The sequence below is a fragment of the Rattus norvegicus genome, chromosome 2 (assembly GCF_036323735.1).
Source record: "Rattus norvegicus strain BN/NHsdMcwi chromosome 2, GRCr8, whole genome shotgun sequence".
Lineage (NCBI taxonomy): Eukaryota > Metazoa > Chordata > Mammalia > Rodentia > Muridae > Rattus > Rattus norvegicus.
The window spans coordinates 31,155,232-31,173,134 of record NC_086020.1 but is presented as its reverse complement, the minus strand read 5'-3'; the positions used below and the strand labels follow the sequence as shown (position 1 = coordinate 31,173,134).

The 17,903-nt window shown below is 44.1% G+C and overlaps 1 protein-coding gene across 5 annotated transcripts in view; it reads left to right on the top strand.

Annotated features, from left to right (window-relative positions):
* Positions 1 to 17,903, top strand: part of Arhgef28 (Rho guanine nucleotide exchange factor 28) — a 296,466-nt gene that overhangs the window by 121,623 nt on the left and 156,940 nt on the right. For all 5 annotated transcript variants that reach the window (XR_010063623.1, XR_010063622.1, XM_039102531.2 and 2 more), the window contains 2 exons: positions 14,882 to 15,065; positions 17,637 to 17,817. Coding sequence is in view for 3 of the 5 variants with exons in the window: in XM_039102531.2 (XP_038958459.1) it covers positions 14,882 to 15,065; positions 17,637 to 17,817 (365 nt within the window). In the remaining 2 variants the exon portion in view is untranslated. The remainder of the gene's footprint in view (positions 1 to 14,881; positions 15,066 to 17,636; positions 17,818 to 17,903) is intronic.

Genomic DNA, 17,903 nt, shown 5'->3' with positions numbered 1-17,903 from the left:
ATACATACCATGGTGCACACAACACACGAATGTAGACCTACACACACACACACACACACACACACTTCCCACACATATATATTGCACACACACATGTATACACACACTACTGTGCACACACCTACACACACAGCACACAAATGTATACCTGCACACACACACACACACACACACACACACACACACCACTGTATATACATACCATGGTGCACACAACACACGAATGTAGACCTACACACACACACACACACACACTTCCCACACATATACATTGCACACACACATGTATACACACACACTACTGTGCACACACCTACACACACAGCACACAAATGTATACCTGCACACACACACACACACACACACACACACCACTGTATATACATACCATGGTGCACATAACACACGAATGTAGACCTACATACACACACACACACTTCCCACACATATACATTGCACACACACACATGTATACACACACACTACTGTGCACACACCTACACACACAGCACACAAATGTATACCTGCACACACACACACACACACACACACTACATGAATCAGCACGCACACATATACAACATCCATACTTTCTTCTTGCCTTCCTTCCCCACCCCCACTGATCTGTTTTCTCCTCATGTTGTCCCCTTCCAGTCTCTTGACCTTTACCAGTAGAGTCATGCCGTGAGGAACAGGCTTAGGGTTGGGCCTGTGGGAATTTGTATTGTATTCCTGGTGGGGACATCAATCATAAGCACAATCCGGTTTCCTTCCCCGCAATTGTGTTTTTAATTTACTTGTTTTAACTGATAGAAACATATTTTTTTTACTATTTTCTCAGCGCCGTGCAGTGTTTGGATGTGTGTGTACATTGTATAATGTTTAAATCTGGTTAGTTATACTCATCTCAAATATTCAGCATTTCTTTATGTTTAAGAGGTTCCTTGTAGGCGTTGCACAGTTGCTGTCACACAAGGAACCCTTGCTCCATCTAACTATAGCCTAACAGCTGTTGATCAGTGCTCACCCTAATCATCATCGTCATCCCTAGCCTCTGGGGAACCAGCATTTGATTCTGTTTGTATGACGTAATACTTTTTGAGAGTCCACGGGTAGGTTAGATCACGTGGCACTGGCTTGTCTGTGTCCGGCTCAGTTTCTATAATGCAGTGATCTCCACTTCCGTCTGCTGCAGGTGACTGGGTTTCATTTTTTATGGGTGAGTAGTATTCCATGTTGTGTATCTTACTCCTCATTCCTGGGTTTGTTTTTTTTTTCCTTTTTATTTCTTTTTACCCACTCATTCCTGGTTGTATATTTTATAGCCATTGTGATGGGATGTGCCTTGAATGCAAGAATGCAGATGCTTCTGTAGATGTCTGATTGTCTTTCTTTTGTGTATCCGTGTGGATCATGTGGTTGTTCTATTTAGCAATTTTAAAGAACCCTAAAGGGGCTGGGGATTTAGCTCAGTGGTAGAGCGCTTACCTAGGAAGCGCAAGGCCCTGGGTTCGGTCCCCAGCTCCGAAAAAAAAGAACCAAAAAAAAAAAAAAGAACCCTAAAAACTATTCAGCAATTATCCATTTTAGTAGCTGTCAAAAACTATTGAAAAACTTCCTGTTCATCTTTTAGAATTGTTGTCTACTTTTAATGACTTCTTTAGGTATAAGTGTTGTCTTACTAGACGAGTAATAGTTAACTTTGATAACAGCTTTGTTGTGTAAAAAGTCTGACCTAAGGTCTACCCTGAAACATTACTGTATTCCTTTGCAATTTGTAATAAACAACTCACCTTTTGCTTTTTACTTTGATGGTTACCAGGGAGAAACAAGGTATGAAGCACTGCTTCCCTTAGAAAAGTAAGGTCTCCCATGATGAGGAGATCTAGCCCAGGTTGCCACTGAGGACCCTGTCTGGGTCTGTGGTATTACCTCAGCTGGGGTCTGTGTTGATGTCTGTGGCCCATTTTGCCACCAAGGGCCATGTGGATGCTGCAGCCTGAAGGCATGTTGAAGTTTGTAGGTTGTGCTGCTGCTGGGGGCCATATTGATGTGAGTGAACTGCACTGCTATGTGAGGCCATGGTGATGTCAGGGGTCCAGGTAGCCCCTGAGGGCCTTTTCTGGGTCCATGGTCTCACTGAAGCAGGGAGGCATGTTCGTGCCAGAAACATATAGCAGCCCATGATCTGTGCTCTTACTGACTGTGAATGGCCAGGAGATTGCTTTTTCTGTGACGTCGCTGACGCACAGTTGAGAGGGAGGGACATGGAAGGCTCCTGTGACAACCCCTACCAACCCCAAAGTAACAGCCTAGACAGGAAGCCACCAAAGAAAACTCTTAGAGAGGGTGATGTGGATGCTGAAGAGAAGCTCTGCACAGTTGATGGCTTCTGGCAGAGGTGTGGGAGGAGGGGAGGGACTCAGTTCTACTCAAGGGCAGGCCCCTGAGAGTCTGACCATACTCCCGGATGATATAGATTACACAAATTGGCCTTTATCTTTTTATCTTATTTTTATTTTTGTGGGGGGATTGGGTAACAAGGTGGGGGAGGGACATGGAAGGGCTGGGAAGTGAATATTATTGGGGGGCATGCTGTGAAACTCCTAGAGAATCAGTAAAAATGGTACATTGGAAAAACCAAAGCAAAGCAGGGTCTCCTCTTGGCCTGCGTGTTACCCGTCATCAGTCATCATGCAACTTCATTATGCATGCGAGAGAAGGAAGTGTCCCGGCTTTTATTTAATTTCAGGCCTTCCATTAAACTGCACATCTATTTCATAAAATTAAATCCATTTCTTCTTCAAAACTCGCTTTCACGGTAGAAGCTTTTGCAGGGCCTCTGAAACGCCTAGTTTGCAGTAAGAGGCTGGGTAAAGTAGTAGAATCCCCCAAGAAGATGTCACAGTTTGTCTGCTTTGTTTTTGGCGTTCTTGCCTGTTTGTGATTTGATAGACATGTTTTTGAGGAGATTGGCATAATGTAGACAATTAGGTTAACTGGGATAAAATGTTCTTACTGATTTGTGCTGAGGTGATGTTTGAGTTGAAGCCTCCCTTCCTGCTCAACCAAATGGCTTTCCTGCGTTTGTGTTCTCAGAAGCATAACAGGGATGACTGGTAAACCAGGCTTCACCAGGAGGGGGCCGCCATGTGGCGTCTTAATTCTCATGGCACTGGCCTTGTGAACACCGTTACTTCTTTCCCAGTCTGCTGAGAGATACAGCTTGTCCTGTGCATGCCTTGTAACTAGAGAGCGAGGAGGACCCTTTCTTTTAAAAAGGTGATATAAGTAATATTTTTCACATATCTTAATGCATATACGTTGATATATAACAAATTGGCGGATTGAAGATGTGATTTGTGCAAAGCGTCCTAGCTAGGGTTGTCATTGCTGTGATGAAACACCATAACCAAAAGGAAGTTGTGGAGGAAAGGACTTATTTGGCTTACACTTTCACATTGTAGTCCATTATTAGAAGTCAGGAACTCAAACAGGACAGGATCTTAGAGGCAGGGTCTGATGCAGAGGTCATAGAGGGATGCTGCTTACTGGATTGCTCCTCATAACTTGCTCAGCTTGCTTTCTTATAAGGCCCAAGACCTATATAATCCCAGGGATGGCCCCACCCACAATGGGCTGGATTCTCCCCCAACAGTCACTAATATAATGCCTTATAGTTGGATCGTAAGTGTTTTTTTTTTCTAGTAACCTCACTCCTTTCAGATAACTCTAGCTTGTGTCAAGTTGACATGAAACCAGCCATCACATAGGAGAGTAAATTAATATCATGAAAGATTAATTTGGGCCCCTCTGCAGGCGTAGGGTCAATTACTTCAGAGTCTCCTAGGCAGATATTCTTCTATCCCTAATGGGATGTGTGTGTTCTGTTAATACCCACCAACATGATTAAGCTTGGTTTTGCTAGTGTTGCTGAGGACTGAGTCTACAGGAGAAAATATTAAATCTTCAACAAAACAAAGTTTAAAGAGGTCAACTTCCTTTCTGCCTTTATAAGCTGTTCTATCCACAGAAGGGAAATCAGAGATTAAACCAATTGGTCCTATCAACTTTCCTTCAGGGCAGTCTTGGGCCTAGCCCATGCATCTAAGAGGCTATTGGTATTTGCTCTGTGAAGACCCATCATCCAAGAGGGCTGACTGGAGGTACTGGTGGGACCGAATGGAGATATGTTAGAGAATGGAATTTTGCACATATTTATTTCATAGGTCAGATCAAGAATCTATTCTGTAGCTGACTACACTACCTTAGATTTAAACTGGAATCTAGGAATTAGAGTTATGATTTACCAGTTGCAGAGTGCAAGTTCTTGAGAGCAAGTCTGAGCAGTGTCTTGTTTGTATAAGAACCAGTTACAGCATGAAGAACAGGGGCTTAAAAACAGTGCACGTGAGGCACACATGCAATTTACAGTACAGGGCAAGCAAGACGATGCTGTCATAGTGGAGGCGGGCATTTAGCGTAGCCATGCTTTGCTAAATAGGGTCATTTGCATCCTCTGAAGAACACTTGGTTCTCTATGCATTGCAGCCAATGAGAGGAAGGACATGCAGAGCCCAGGGGGTTCCAGAGGAAACTTCGTAAGATTAAGGGGTCTGCAGTAAATGCAAAACTGTCTTGATCGTCAGTGTTCACAAATGGACATCTTGCTCATGCCATGTAGACCCACCATCCTTCTACTGGGTAGCAACAGAAAGGGGCGGGGGTGGGGTGGGGGTGGGATATGTGACTCAGCAGTGCGTGCAGAAAAACCTTGTTCTTTCTTTGCACGGAAAAGAGACCTGCGACTTGCACGAAGCCAGATTTGTGAAGACAGTGTACTGGCTGTGAGTGCAGGAGCGATGGAAAGTGAGGCTTGGGTGCAGGCTCCATGGACTGGGCTGACGTCGCTGTGCTTCAGATCTGAGGAGGGAGAGCACGCTGGATCCTAAGGCTTGCCCACTGGCCTGTTTTGTTATTCTAGCCGAAGCTTGGTGCTGGTGAATGACTTTCAGACCTGCAAGAACTGAATGCCAGTGGGTAAGAAGCCCATACATACAAATTTCCTGCTTTTCCCCCTACATTTTGAAATTAGTGCGTTTTAGGAGACAGTGGATCCTGGCAGTTTTTTTTTTTTTTTTTTAAAGAAGTAATTGTGTATGTATTCAGTTCTGCTTTCTAACCTTCTGTGCTTCTGGTAGTTTCTCTGGGGCAGCCATTTCTACAACTTAGTTTCTGACATTTAAACAGGTATTCTTTTCCTTTGGTTGCTAAGGTAACCTTCAGGGTGAGTAGTAATGACAGAGGACAGAGTTCTTTGGGATAGTGCGTATGGTAAATGTCTGTGTCAAATTGATAGAATTATCTCACAGGGCTTAGGCTTGCGGGCAGGTATCCTTTAGGGTGATCTAAATCCCTAATTTAAAAATGTTTTCATTGTCTTCCAAGCCTGTTTTAAGTTCTCAAGGAATAGGATTTTTGGCAGTCAAGAATCAATGCAGAATTGAATTCCTTAAAGAAGAGAACTTTGTCCTCTCCAGATGGATTTGCTGTCTCTCATTGAGCACATTCTCATTTTTAGAAACCGTACCTTCAAGAAGAAGAAACACAAAAAGTTTTCTTAAAAAAATTATCCTCCTGATGAGAGGCACAACTCAGTGGTTAGGAGCACTGGCTGTTCTTGCAGAAGGCTTGAGCTCAGTTCCCAGCACCCGCATGGTATCTCACAACCACCTGTAAAGTTCTGGGGTATCCGATGCCCTCTTCTGACCTCCACAGGCATCAGACGCACACATGGTGCACACACAGACCCGCAAGGCAAACACTCATATCCATAAAATAAATGTTTCAGAAACTCTGCTTCTGCCTGGCAACAGTGGACCTTAGACTTAGAAGAGAGACCCATATCTTGAGTGTCATGTCTGGGAAATAGAATATAAGGTTGTATTTGGGCCACTTCCTTTCCCAGTTATAAATTCCAGGAATAAAGGAGTGTAAGTGGGAGCTTTTATTTTTGAATAACCTACCCTGGTGTGCTGCCCACAGGATCCCAGGCCCCAGGAGGCTTTGAAGTTTACCTATGTTGGCCAAGCCCCATCCTTGTCCTGCTTGCTCTTGGATTCTCCCGAACACACAGGATGCTCATGACCGATTTTGATTACACACAAGCAACTAGAATTGAGCTTAAAAATGACAGAAGCTGAGGAATCATTTTTATGGTTACTTTTAAGTGAAAGTAAAAGGCTCACCCAAGAACTGCTAGTGAGGTTCCTGTGACAGCTTGCCACTTCTGCAGCCCCACTAGCAGTTCTTGGGTGAGTTTCTCTCAATGGCAGTGTTATCACAAGTGGAGTTTGACAATGCTATGTAAGGCGAACCAATACGTGGGTGTCACGAGCGAAGAATAGCGAGGCAGAGCAAAGTGAACCAATGCTCACTGCTCGTCTCTCACTCCTGTGGGGTCAAGCCCTCTTTCACGTGTCTGCTATAGCCAAACATCCTTTCACCTGGGCCTGCTTCAGGAGAACAGTCTTTCGCGTGTTTGCTTTAGGAAGACACCCGTACACCTGTGTGTCCCGACAAAGCAACATTGGACGTAAGAACTAGAAGTTTCCACTTCAGCTACCAGTTGTCAGTTGTCGCTCCTCAGCGAGATGGGGCTTCATGACTACCTTCCCCTTCGTATCCTCGGGCTCTACTCACTAGCCGGTACTACACATCAGAGCCTCAGTCAGAGCTTCGAGCTTGTGCGGGTCTGGTCAACGCTGTCACAACCACATAATGTTCATATGTGCAACTGCCCTGCCGCATCCAGAAAATACTGTTTCATTGCAATCATCAACCATCTCTGGTTTGTAAAACCTTCCCGCCACCTCTTCTGCAACGATCCTCGCGCCTTGGGAGGAAGAGAGGCTATGACATCTGCGTTTCTATTGAAGCTTCTTTCCAACCTGCCCAGCTTTTCCCAGCTCTTTGATACCCACTTCCTGTTTGGTCAGTTATGCTTCCCCCCCTCTCTCTCCTCACCGGAACTGCCCTTGCTGATAGTGACCCTCACACTGGATGAATTGGATAAAAATTCTCCCAGTGATGCTCTCCAATATCTTAACATTTCTTAGCCTGAGACCAGGGACCGAGGCTCTGGTGTCTAGTATCAGGCAGTGAGTAGAGCCAGCCCAGTTGTAGATTATTGACTAATTTCCTGGTTATACCTGAATTGGAACAACTGCTGCCAACTTCAACAGGTCGGCTGCAAGATGAATCCACTCTCTTCCTGCCTGTCAGGAACGCAGTAAAAACCGCACTGCCTTATCTTTTGAGTCCTACAAAAAGCAGGGTCCCCTGAAAGGTCAACAAGGCATGTGTCCGAGGATTCTGCTCACCTACGGTGTGAGGGAAGAGCAGAAACTGCAAACAAGCTCACTGTGAATAGATGGTGAACTTGAAGAAACAGTAGTCAATGAGAGAAAAATGGATTGCCTAGTCTGGAAAGAAAGTCTGGAGTAATTGGTGCTCTTGACACCAAATGACAGCCTGCCGCCGAGGCAGGGGATTGCAGATAATTTGTCTTAATGGCTCATGTGGAGAGCTGCACTGACACAATTACAGGGCGTCCTAAGCCAGAGACAGTTCCCTTCAATTATGCTTTTAAATGGTAAGCAGAGAAAAACTGTTTCCAAGCACGCCACAGGTCTGTTAAACAGTGACAGCAGACTGTGATTTCTTATACTAGAAAGATCCTGTATTGTTCTTGGGAACCTTGGCCTGTAGGCTACTTCTGACATCCTGAGGTGGGAAGCTGGGTCAATATCATTTCCCTGTTACAGACCAGGCAATTCCCCAGAATTGGAGTTCCATAAGTGCCCACATCCAGGTCTTGAGCCCTTTCATTCACCGCCCTTCTCACTGCAAGGTCATGTCTGGATTCTTGCTGCCTGATACTGTTGCCTGTGTGCAGCTTGGAATGTCTCTAGATGTGAAAGCCAGAGAGAGTGAAGTCTTCATCTTGGAAGTCTCATAGACTTTTTAGTGTTTCAACTATTTTGTTCTAGCTAAAATATGGCCAAATCCCTCTAAGTTGTGGACACACAGGGCAGAGTCTCTAGGATGATGGTTCATGAGAGGTGTTTTTCGAGATTTTTCCCTGCTAGCTCTGGTTATGATCTTACTGTCTCAAATGCATCCAATGCAGAGAGAAGCCTCAGGCAAGCATGGTCTGCCACCGTGCCGATGCCTCTCCATGCCTCCTGTTAGCTTTAGGATCTAGCTATGGCTACCATGTTGCCCAATTGTTCTTTATGATGCTCTATCTTTCTTTCTTATAAGCATATTTATAGTTGTGATTCCTACTTTAGATCCACCAGCATCCCACCTTCTGTACTGAAGGCTGGTTGTATATTTACCGCTGTATATTCCTAGGGTTGCCTTTTAAGACACAGATAAGTTGCTGGAGCCTGGGGCAGACGTCAACACTGGAAGATGCTGTACTGCTTGGCCCATTGTCTTAGTTTCCCTGACAACCTCGCAAACATCTCACAGCCTGTATGTGTGTTGCCCACGACAACCTTTTCTCTTATTTTCCTCTTGTTTCTGTACATTTGGTCCTTTGTATTTGACATTTTATAAACATTCTGAGTATTCATGATACCTTATAGGTTGGGCAAACAGATAAGTTTTCTTGTTGGTAGCATGGTTTTCTTATTTCCTCATACAGTCTTTGTGTCTTAAGACTTAGGATTCTAGTTCCCTAGTCGACAATTTTTTTTTTTGTTTTGAACACAAATGGCTGTATATTGTTCACAGGGAGAACCCATTCTACACTTGGGTTTGGCACATAGAAATACTCTTATTTAATATTTGTCTGCTACATAGCTTGGGAGTGCAAGTTGAGACCTGCATGATTGTGCAGACTGGGAAACTGGAGTAGAACTTGTTTTAGTGAATTGGATTTATGTGAATGAAAAGCCTTTGGTCTTCAAAAACTTAACTATGCTGGATACATTCCTACGGTGGCTTCCCTCAGGAGTTGTAAAACATTACTAAGTACTGAAAGTTGTGTTTTAAAAGGTTTTAAAAGTATCATTTGCTTCTAAATTTTTATCCTTATCCCGTGTTAGTTTCAACCTTTTGCTAAATGGTTGAACCATTTCCTGGCTTCGTAGTTAGTACTTTGAGTGAAAAAGAACTTAAATTCAGAGGGCTTTAGTCACCTTTGTGCTTTTGGAAACATTCTTTTTAGCTGATCACCATGCTTCAGAGCAGATTGGGAAACCCGTGCACCCGAAGGCAGACCTCAGGGATGGATTTTGATAAACGCTTTCTGACTTCGAGAGGCAGAACCCCAGCTCTGGTTTTGTGTTAGAGTCGCTAGTCAATGTGGCTGCTCGAACCTTTCTTCAGATGTCCTGGTTTAATTGTTCTGGAGAAGACCTTGAGTGTTTGCCTGTTTTTAGAAATCTTTTTCTCTAGTTGTGTGTGTGTGTGTGTGTGTGTGTGTGTGTGTGTGTGTGTGTTTAGTGCTGTAACTACTTTTTTGAAATTTATGATTGATTGATTTAGTTGGCCTGGATGTGCTACAGTGCATGTATGCATATCAGAAGATCCTCTCCTTTTACCAAGTAGGTCCTGAGGACACAATTCTGGCCACCAGGCTTTATCCACCAGGCCTTCTCACTGGCCTTATAATTTATTTTTATTATAATATTATTATCTACCTATTTTATTTATTTATTTATTTATTTATTTATTTTTATTTTATTTGGCTGTGACAGAACAGCATGACCAAGGCAACTTAGAAAAGAGAGAGTTTAATTTGGCTTACAGTGACAGAAGCTTGGAGTCCATGGTCACAGAACAGAGGCACAGTGGCAGGAACAACTGAGAGCTCACATCTCAATTTATAAGGGGAAAGCAGGGAGAGCTAACTCAAAATGTCACGAGTCATTCAAAAGTCTGTCCCCAGTGACATACATCCTCCAGGAAGGCCACGCCTCTAATCCTCCGCAAACAGCCATCATGGGATGTAAGATACAGGTTTCTTTATTATATAATGTAACATGTCCCAAAGTATTTAAAGAAATACATATAATATATATATACACATATATATGTCATACACACATTATATTATATTATAATATATAATATTGCCAGTGACAATGAGGTCCAGAGTCTTGCTTAACTGATTATGTTTTAAATACTTTTATTAGTATTTATTAACTATACAAAGAAATTTGGCTTCATTCATTATGACGTTATTTATGCATATATACTGTACTTTGAAGCATCTGGGTTAGTTTGCCCATATCCTGAAATTTTCAGCGAGGATGAATTAAAAATAACCGGACTATATTATTTGGTGCACACTGGCATAATATTTAGGACGCGACATGGTAACTACTTACAACATTTACCAAGATTTAAAATGAGAGAGACAGAGAGAGAGACAGAGAGAGAAAGAGAGAGAGAGAGAGAGAGAGAGAGACAGAGAGACAGAGAGACAGAGAGACAGAGAGACAGAGGGAGCACAGAAGGCTGAAACTGTGAACTTTGTTGAGGAGGAAAGAAACTTAAGCTTGGGTGGGGGTTGACAGAGTTAGATGGCAGAGGTTAGCACCATTAAGGAGAAGCCCTGGACTTTTGTGTTGGGACAGTAGGTAAGACTAGGGAAGAAAGTCCAGGGCTGCTTACAAGTATATTCCCAGGGTTGCCTTTTAAGACACAGATAAGTCGCACAGAAGCTGAGGTGGACTTCCGACAGTTAATTTCAGTTGTCAAGTCAAGTGGGTTAAGAAACGCCTGGGCATTAGCACTGAGGCACGTCTTTGGGTACGTCCAGAGAGTACTGACTAAGGAGACGAGGCCTGCTCAGAATGCAGGGTCAGCATTCCATAGGCGGGGTGGGGGGAGAAGCCAGCTGAGCACCAACATTTGCCATTCTGCCTCCTGGTTGTGAACACAATGTGCCCAGGCACTCCATGTGCCTGTTCCCACCCTTCTCCGTCATAAAGGACTGTATCGTCTCAAACCACACGTCACAGCCAACCTTCCCTCCTGTGAGTGACTGCTTGTCCGATAGTCAGTCACAGCAATGAGCTTGGATGAGTTGGGCCCTCTTTGCAAAGAAGCTAATGCTTCCCAGAGCGTGGCCTGTGGAGAGGGAGCTTTGTTCCCTGTCACGGGTAGATGGGCCCTCATGGTTCTGAAGCGGGAGTGGTTTATTGAAAGTCACGGCCTGCTGAGTTCCTCTCTGTCTGGGTGATTGTGTTCCCAGGGTGGCAGGAGTCATACCTTTTAATGTGCCCCCATCACAGCAATTATTAGTAATTCTGTCTCAGTCGTGTTACCTCAGATAGCGCCTAGTACTAACTAAAGGCTGAGAGACATTTACTTGGTTCTTTTTCCTTTTGTTCATTTTAATTAAGCAGCCCCACCTCTGCCAGACTGTACAACCCTTTTCCATAGCCCGTTTTCTTAGCTGCTGTTAAGAAATCTGAACCCTCTAACAAGCGGAATTATTTATATATGTCACGTTGCTTCCTATCTCAAACTGTTCCCCTTCTCCGCAACGAATGTTATACTGAGTGAAAGAGCTCTCTCTTTAACACTCTCAAAATTTTATTATGTGCTTCCTTTAACCATCTGCTTCTTCTCCTTCCTCTTCTAGAAGTGGAGAAGTTCTGAGGCCAGGGGAGGGAAGAGTGAGCTGCATGTTTCTTACTGTTTTCTCCCATTCGAGAAGCAGGGATGGACTCCTTCCCCTCCCCTCATGCATAGAGAGAAGGTGCCTAGGACTAGTCCTACAGGCTTAGGAGTTACTAGAGAACTTACTCAGCTGACTATAGTCCACAGTACCCCAGTTTTAGCAGACAAGCAGTGGACAAGCTAAGGAATGTCACTTACACAGCTGAAACCAATGCTACTTTTTAACACCGTGGCATTAGGTATTTTCCCTCTGTTTTGTTTTCCTCAGAAGAAAATTGTAACCTGTACAGATGGGATATTTTCTACCATGTTCAGATGGGGATCTGGGATATGAAAATTCCATTCGCGGTGGCTGCTACAAGTCTTGAGCTGATAGACTGTCTTCCGCTGACATGTGTGTGTGTCTGTGTGTGTATCTGTGTGTGTGTGTCTGTGTGTGTGTCTGTGTATGTGTGTCTGTGTGTGTCTGTGTGTGTGTCTGTGTGTGTGTATGTGTGTGTATGTGTGTGTGTGTCTGTGTGTGTGTGTCTGTGTGTGTCTGTGTCTCTGTGTGTGTGTCTGTGTGTGTATGTGTCTGTGTGTGTCTGTGTGTATGTGTGTGTCTGTGTGTATGTGTGTGTGTGTGTGTGTGTGTCTGTGTGTAGGCATGTGTTTGTCTTATTACTTGATCCTAACAGTCTTGTCCCGGTTATTATTTAAAATAGCAAAAAAAAAAAAAGTACAGATGTTGTCACACTTGTCCTACTAGGATCTGTCCACAGCGAAAGCCATGATTAATATTTTTAGTCAAAAAAGCTTCACCGTCATAACTCCAAGGGTGAAAGAAAGATCAGTTCTCTCGTGCATAGTGTCCATGGGGCATCAGGCTGAGTTCCCAGCATCTGAATAGGGAAAACCAACACGTCTCGTAAGGACGAGACACCCTATCAAGCAAACATGTGGGAACTGCGCACAGTCAGGCTGCAGATCTGGTCTCAGATGCTTTGGTATTTGGGCTGTTATTTCACTGTGCCATCAAGAGGGATATGTGCTATGTCACACAACAAAGACAGAGCAACCGCGAGTGGGACTTGGTGATACTTTACTGTGCCGAAGACCCAGGTCCGGGTCCTTCTCCATTTGACATGCAAAGCCCTGTAGAGCCGGGTAGACCTATGAAAATGCAAACTGAGCACCTTTATTTTGTATTCACGCACAGCGGGACGGGACATTGCCACTGCTGTGTTGGGTTCAATGTTCCCTCCCCAAATGCTCTTAACACTGGGAAGACAAAGCTGTGCTTACCGCTGTCCTAGCTGGGTAAGCTGGGTAGCGCTTCTGTAAACCCTTAGTGGCTTCAGGGGCTGGGGGTGGCCAGATAGAAAGTCTCTGAGAAATTGAGGCTTGGTTTAATAAAGAGGGTTTACTGTGGGAGTAGGGTTAGTGATGGTGGGGACTTCCTTAGGATCATGATAGTTTAAAATCCTATTTCGGGCTTCTCTGTACTGTCTGCTGGTGGTTCCCGCTGAAGGGGTGATGACTGTCTTGGAAAATTTCTGCAGTAAACAATCACTGGTCCTCGGAGTCTCTGGCAATAGTGAGATTATGTTAATGAAGACAGGGGAATAATAAGATCATGGTTTCATGGGCAGTGAGCTGTGTGGGAAGCTGGCATTTTTGTCCTTAATGTCCCAGTTGTGTGTGGGAGGACACAGTTTCTGTTGTGAGACTCCGTTTAGGAGCTATACAAGACAGAACCGAGAGCAGTGGGGACTCCATAGAGCAGCACAGTCAGAGACAATGTGCCAATTCTGAAGGGATTCGCCATTCATGTGTCATGCCATCTCATCCGCAAATGCTCAGCGAGTGTGCCGGGCACCGTGATGCTCAAGGGGTCCCAAAGGACAGGAGACAAGGTCCCTACTCTGCCGGGCCTTTCATCCCATTGTCCAGAGCACCATTTCTTATTAGACCCTCACTGTGACCTGCTTATCACAACAGATCCGTAGTGACCAGATTTTTGTATTTAGACTATCAGAAAAGATGTCTTTAACGTGTGACCAGGCATATGGAGTTCATGAACCTGACAGGCATATTATGTTTTGTGTGTGTGTGTGTGTGTGTGTGTGTGTGTGTGTGTGTGTATTTAGTCTGCATCTTGTTGTGCTGTCCAGGTCAGTCTCAAACTTCTGGGCACAATGATTCTCTGGCCTCTCATCCTGAGTGCTGGGATTCCAGGCATAGGCCACCGCAGCCAGACTGGGTCTAGCTTTTTTAAAATAAAAATGTTTTTATAGTTTACATATATACAATATTGTCTATCATGAACCACCTACGTTCTAGGTACTGGGCTTTTACCATGTGTAAATACTGTACAAATTATATATGAAGTAAACATGCATATACAATCGAAACTTCAATAGCTAATCACTTTCAAATTCTGCAAGTACTCAGTGGCTTTTGCATTACCGGCTACTGTTAAGAAGGAGAAAATCATCAAGGGCCTGTCAGCCTATACAGCGAGAGTCAGGAAATGGTCATAACACACAGCAGTGAACACGGCGGAGGAAATCAGCATGAGGTTGCCAAGGACCGCTGGCCGGGGGCATCTGCGAAGGCCAGGCCTCGGCAGCACAGCACCAGGGTGCCATTGGCCATGTGATGTCTCCAGGGGTCTGAATGCTTGGCAAAGCAACCTTACAAGGCTGGGGGCAGACTATAGTCACAAGCGCTCTGGGTTTAAGAAGCTGCCTCTGTCACAGCCTCTCAGGAGGGATGAAGGGTAGAAACAGAGGCTTCTTTGCGCTCCTAGCCTTGATAGCCTGCCACGTCTGGGATGTCTGGATGGCAGATCTTCATGGATACCGTAGAATTTAACAAGTATATTTCCTGAGAGCCTGTGTCCTCATTTTGATGTCCCTGCATCCTTAGTGGCCGGGAGCAGCAAGGTGTAGCAGGGTGGACAGAAGAGCCTGTACCAGTTATAAGTGCCCCGGCTCTTGTGCTCCCTGGCTCCGTGTCCTCCAGCAAATCCCAGGACCCCTCTCCATTTGTAGAGCATGTGGTCGAGATGTGTTGCTTTTGGTTCCTTTCAGCTCCGATCTTCTGTTAGACCCAGCACATGATCTCTTAGGGAAAACTGTACAAATCAAACTTTATGACTGGAGGAACTAACATCACGCTCTTTTCTTGTCTTCAGTGTGTCTACACAGAGAGTCTCTCCTGCACCTGGCAGTGAGGTGGGCCCTGCCTAAGCTATTCCATTTCCTCTTGTGCCTCCCTGGAGGAGTCAAGGCCTTGGAGCTACCTAATGAAGAGGCCACCACACCATTAGACTTAGCCTTGCATGGCGGACACTCTATGCTGGTGGAAGACATCTCAAAGTGAGTTCAGTTGCTTGATAGCGTCTTTCTTAGTCCACATCTATTAAAAGCTGGCCAAACATTACAGAGAAATGGAGATGACAAAAGCATCTGCTAATGTCCGCTTACGGTTTTCAACGACTAGTTTTCTCATACACAGTGCATTTGTATGTGTGATTAGTGCAAAACAGATCGCTTTGTTGGGAGTATATTGTGAGAGAGAGATGGGAGACGGTGAAACCAAGATTGGCCAAACAGTGATCTACAACATCTTTCGGGTTTTATCTTCAACGTTATTTCCTAAGCAAAAGTTCTGAGCTACGTCCTTTTGTGACTGTGATTAATTTTAGTAATACTCACAATTAATAATTACACAGCTATGACCATTTACCTTTCTGGCTATCTTCTAAATCATTTGAGAGATGGGACTGTTTCTGCCTTCCTTATTGGACTATTTCTAGTCCAATGCCAAGGTCCTGATTTTCATCGTCAGAATAATAGGCAAACCTTATGGGTTAGTCACTAGGGTTTAGTGAACTAGTGTAAGGGAGATAATCTGTTAGCTATGAAGTTGTCTGTGAGGGCGATTTTCTCAACACTCCTAGTGACTGACCAACGGATTGTGTGCTCAGATGAACTGTTATTCTAAATCATGAAAGAAGAAAGTCATATATTGTCTTTCTATCAAATGGTAACATACAGATTATAAACAAAATGGAATCATTGGGAATTATAATATAAAGTTTAAATATTGTTAGGATATTATTAAATTGTGTTTCTTAGCGGGATGACTTTTCATGTTTGGTTCATATGTAATTAATTTGGTGCAATTAATTAACGGTGATTTGATGCCTAAGTAGCCATTAGGAAGAAACCAGAACTTTCTCTTTCTCTGCCCCTGCTTTATTTGATCAAATAGTCATTAACCAAGGGACAAGTCTTTCCCGAGGGAATTGTTCTTTCCTTTGCTTATGAACACAACCCTGTTTTCTTGGCTACAAGGGACGAGGCAAGAACACGTCTTCGACTGAGTGACTACATCTGGTGCAGTGTCATTCCCTGGAAGGGGACTCCGTCATCTGCTGGTTGCTTTGTACCACCTTCCGGTTCCAACCCTAGAAGATTTTAAAATGTACATGTTTAATAGACCCATTCATAGGTGGGATTAAAAGTAGACTCGATTCCATTCATATGATTATAGGATATAGGATCATATGATGGAGTGTCTGTATTCTAAATTAATCACAGCTATACTACTGCCCTGGCTTATGATCCATTCACGTCAGGGGCTTGTTGCCATGAGGACTTGTCTTCTAGAAGGTTCTGGAGTTAATGTTAAGACTGCGTCTTTGAGTACATGTGCTCTTTACAGATCTCTTTTTGTCACTCCGTATGATCGAGATATCAGCTCAGAGACTCCTTGATTTTAAATGGAGGTGTGTCCTCTGGACCTGTTTTAGGTTGAAAATATCCCAGGCTGTGTTTACTAGAAGTGCGTTTGCTATGACTAGCTTCCTATGCATCATTGCAATGTGGTCCACTGTGGGAGATCAGATCTTAGCCTCACGGCCGTGTAGTTCACTGCCAGATGATGCTTTCTGCCGCTGCCCAGCCGCTGGAGAGAGTAACATACCGTGTATATGTAGCTCTCCAGTCTGGGCAATTCAAAATTCAGAACCTAAAAGTAACATTTCTAATGAATTCATGCATCTCCTAGAGCATTGTAGCAGCAACAGATTAGAAATCAAGCTACCAGTAAGCTATAGGCTTGCTCATTTATTTCTGTAAAGCAAATATTCATTAACAAAATGAGATCATGCCAAGGGGAAGTGGTAGAACTGGTTCTCTGAAGTGAGGGGTTTGGGGACAGTCTGTTGGGGTGTGACCAGGAGATGAGCATGAGTACTTTCCCCTGACGCCTCTTTGCTGTTTTTTATAAGCTGTGTTTATTTACTGCCGAGATCCCAGCCATCAAGGGGCTGCATAGCTAACACAGCTGTTCTTAGCCAGCCAGCCCGATAAGAAAATAAGAAATACAATTCCTACATCCAAGAATTTAGTTTGGCTATACTGTTTCATTGCTAATGAATGTGTTCAAGGCTATAGGACCTGATCAAATTTGTGCATGTTTTAATTTGCACGAGGGCATGATTTAGCACAGTGGTACCGGTGTGTTAGGAACATACCAGTTGTTTACCACATCCAAACCTCACCCCACTCCCTGGAGATTCTATCCATTATAATCACCTAGCGAACTATTGGTTGCCAGCTCATTTGTCCTCCACAGCTCATTAAAGGGAGAGGGGCATCTTTTCTCCGTTAAAGGGAGAGTGAAATAGGTAAATTTCCATGCTTAGAAACAAGAACGGTTTCATTTTATTATGGGGACCTTTGAAACATAACATTTTTTTTAAAAACACTGCTGAGCGGAAAAACAAAGATGGTTCGACCCGGATCAGTTTCCACGAGCTTGTGCCATTGAGTGTGTACGTGACTTTTAAGGATTGTTTTCTACTCGGATATGTAATATGGGGGCAGGATGGGGGATGGGACCTGAGAAAGTGTGCGGGATTTTGACTTGTGATGTTTCAGTTTTCAGGGTCGCCGCTCCCCAGGCTTCTCCCGACTGCGTCTTAATGAAGATGCCACGCTGCAGTTCGATCGGTCATCAGAAACGTTGACGCTGACCGTTAACCACACAGCTGAGCATCTGTTGGAAGCAGATATCAAACTCTTCCGGAAGTATTTCTGGGACAGAGCCTTTCTTGTCAAGGTTTGTATCATTATTCCGGTGCGCAACGGCACCTCTTCCTTTAGGAACTGAGGGGTATGGTCATTGTTTTAGAGCGGGGCTTGGTA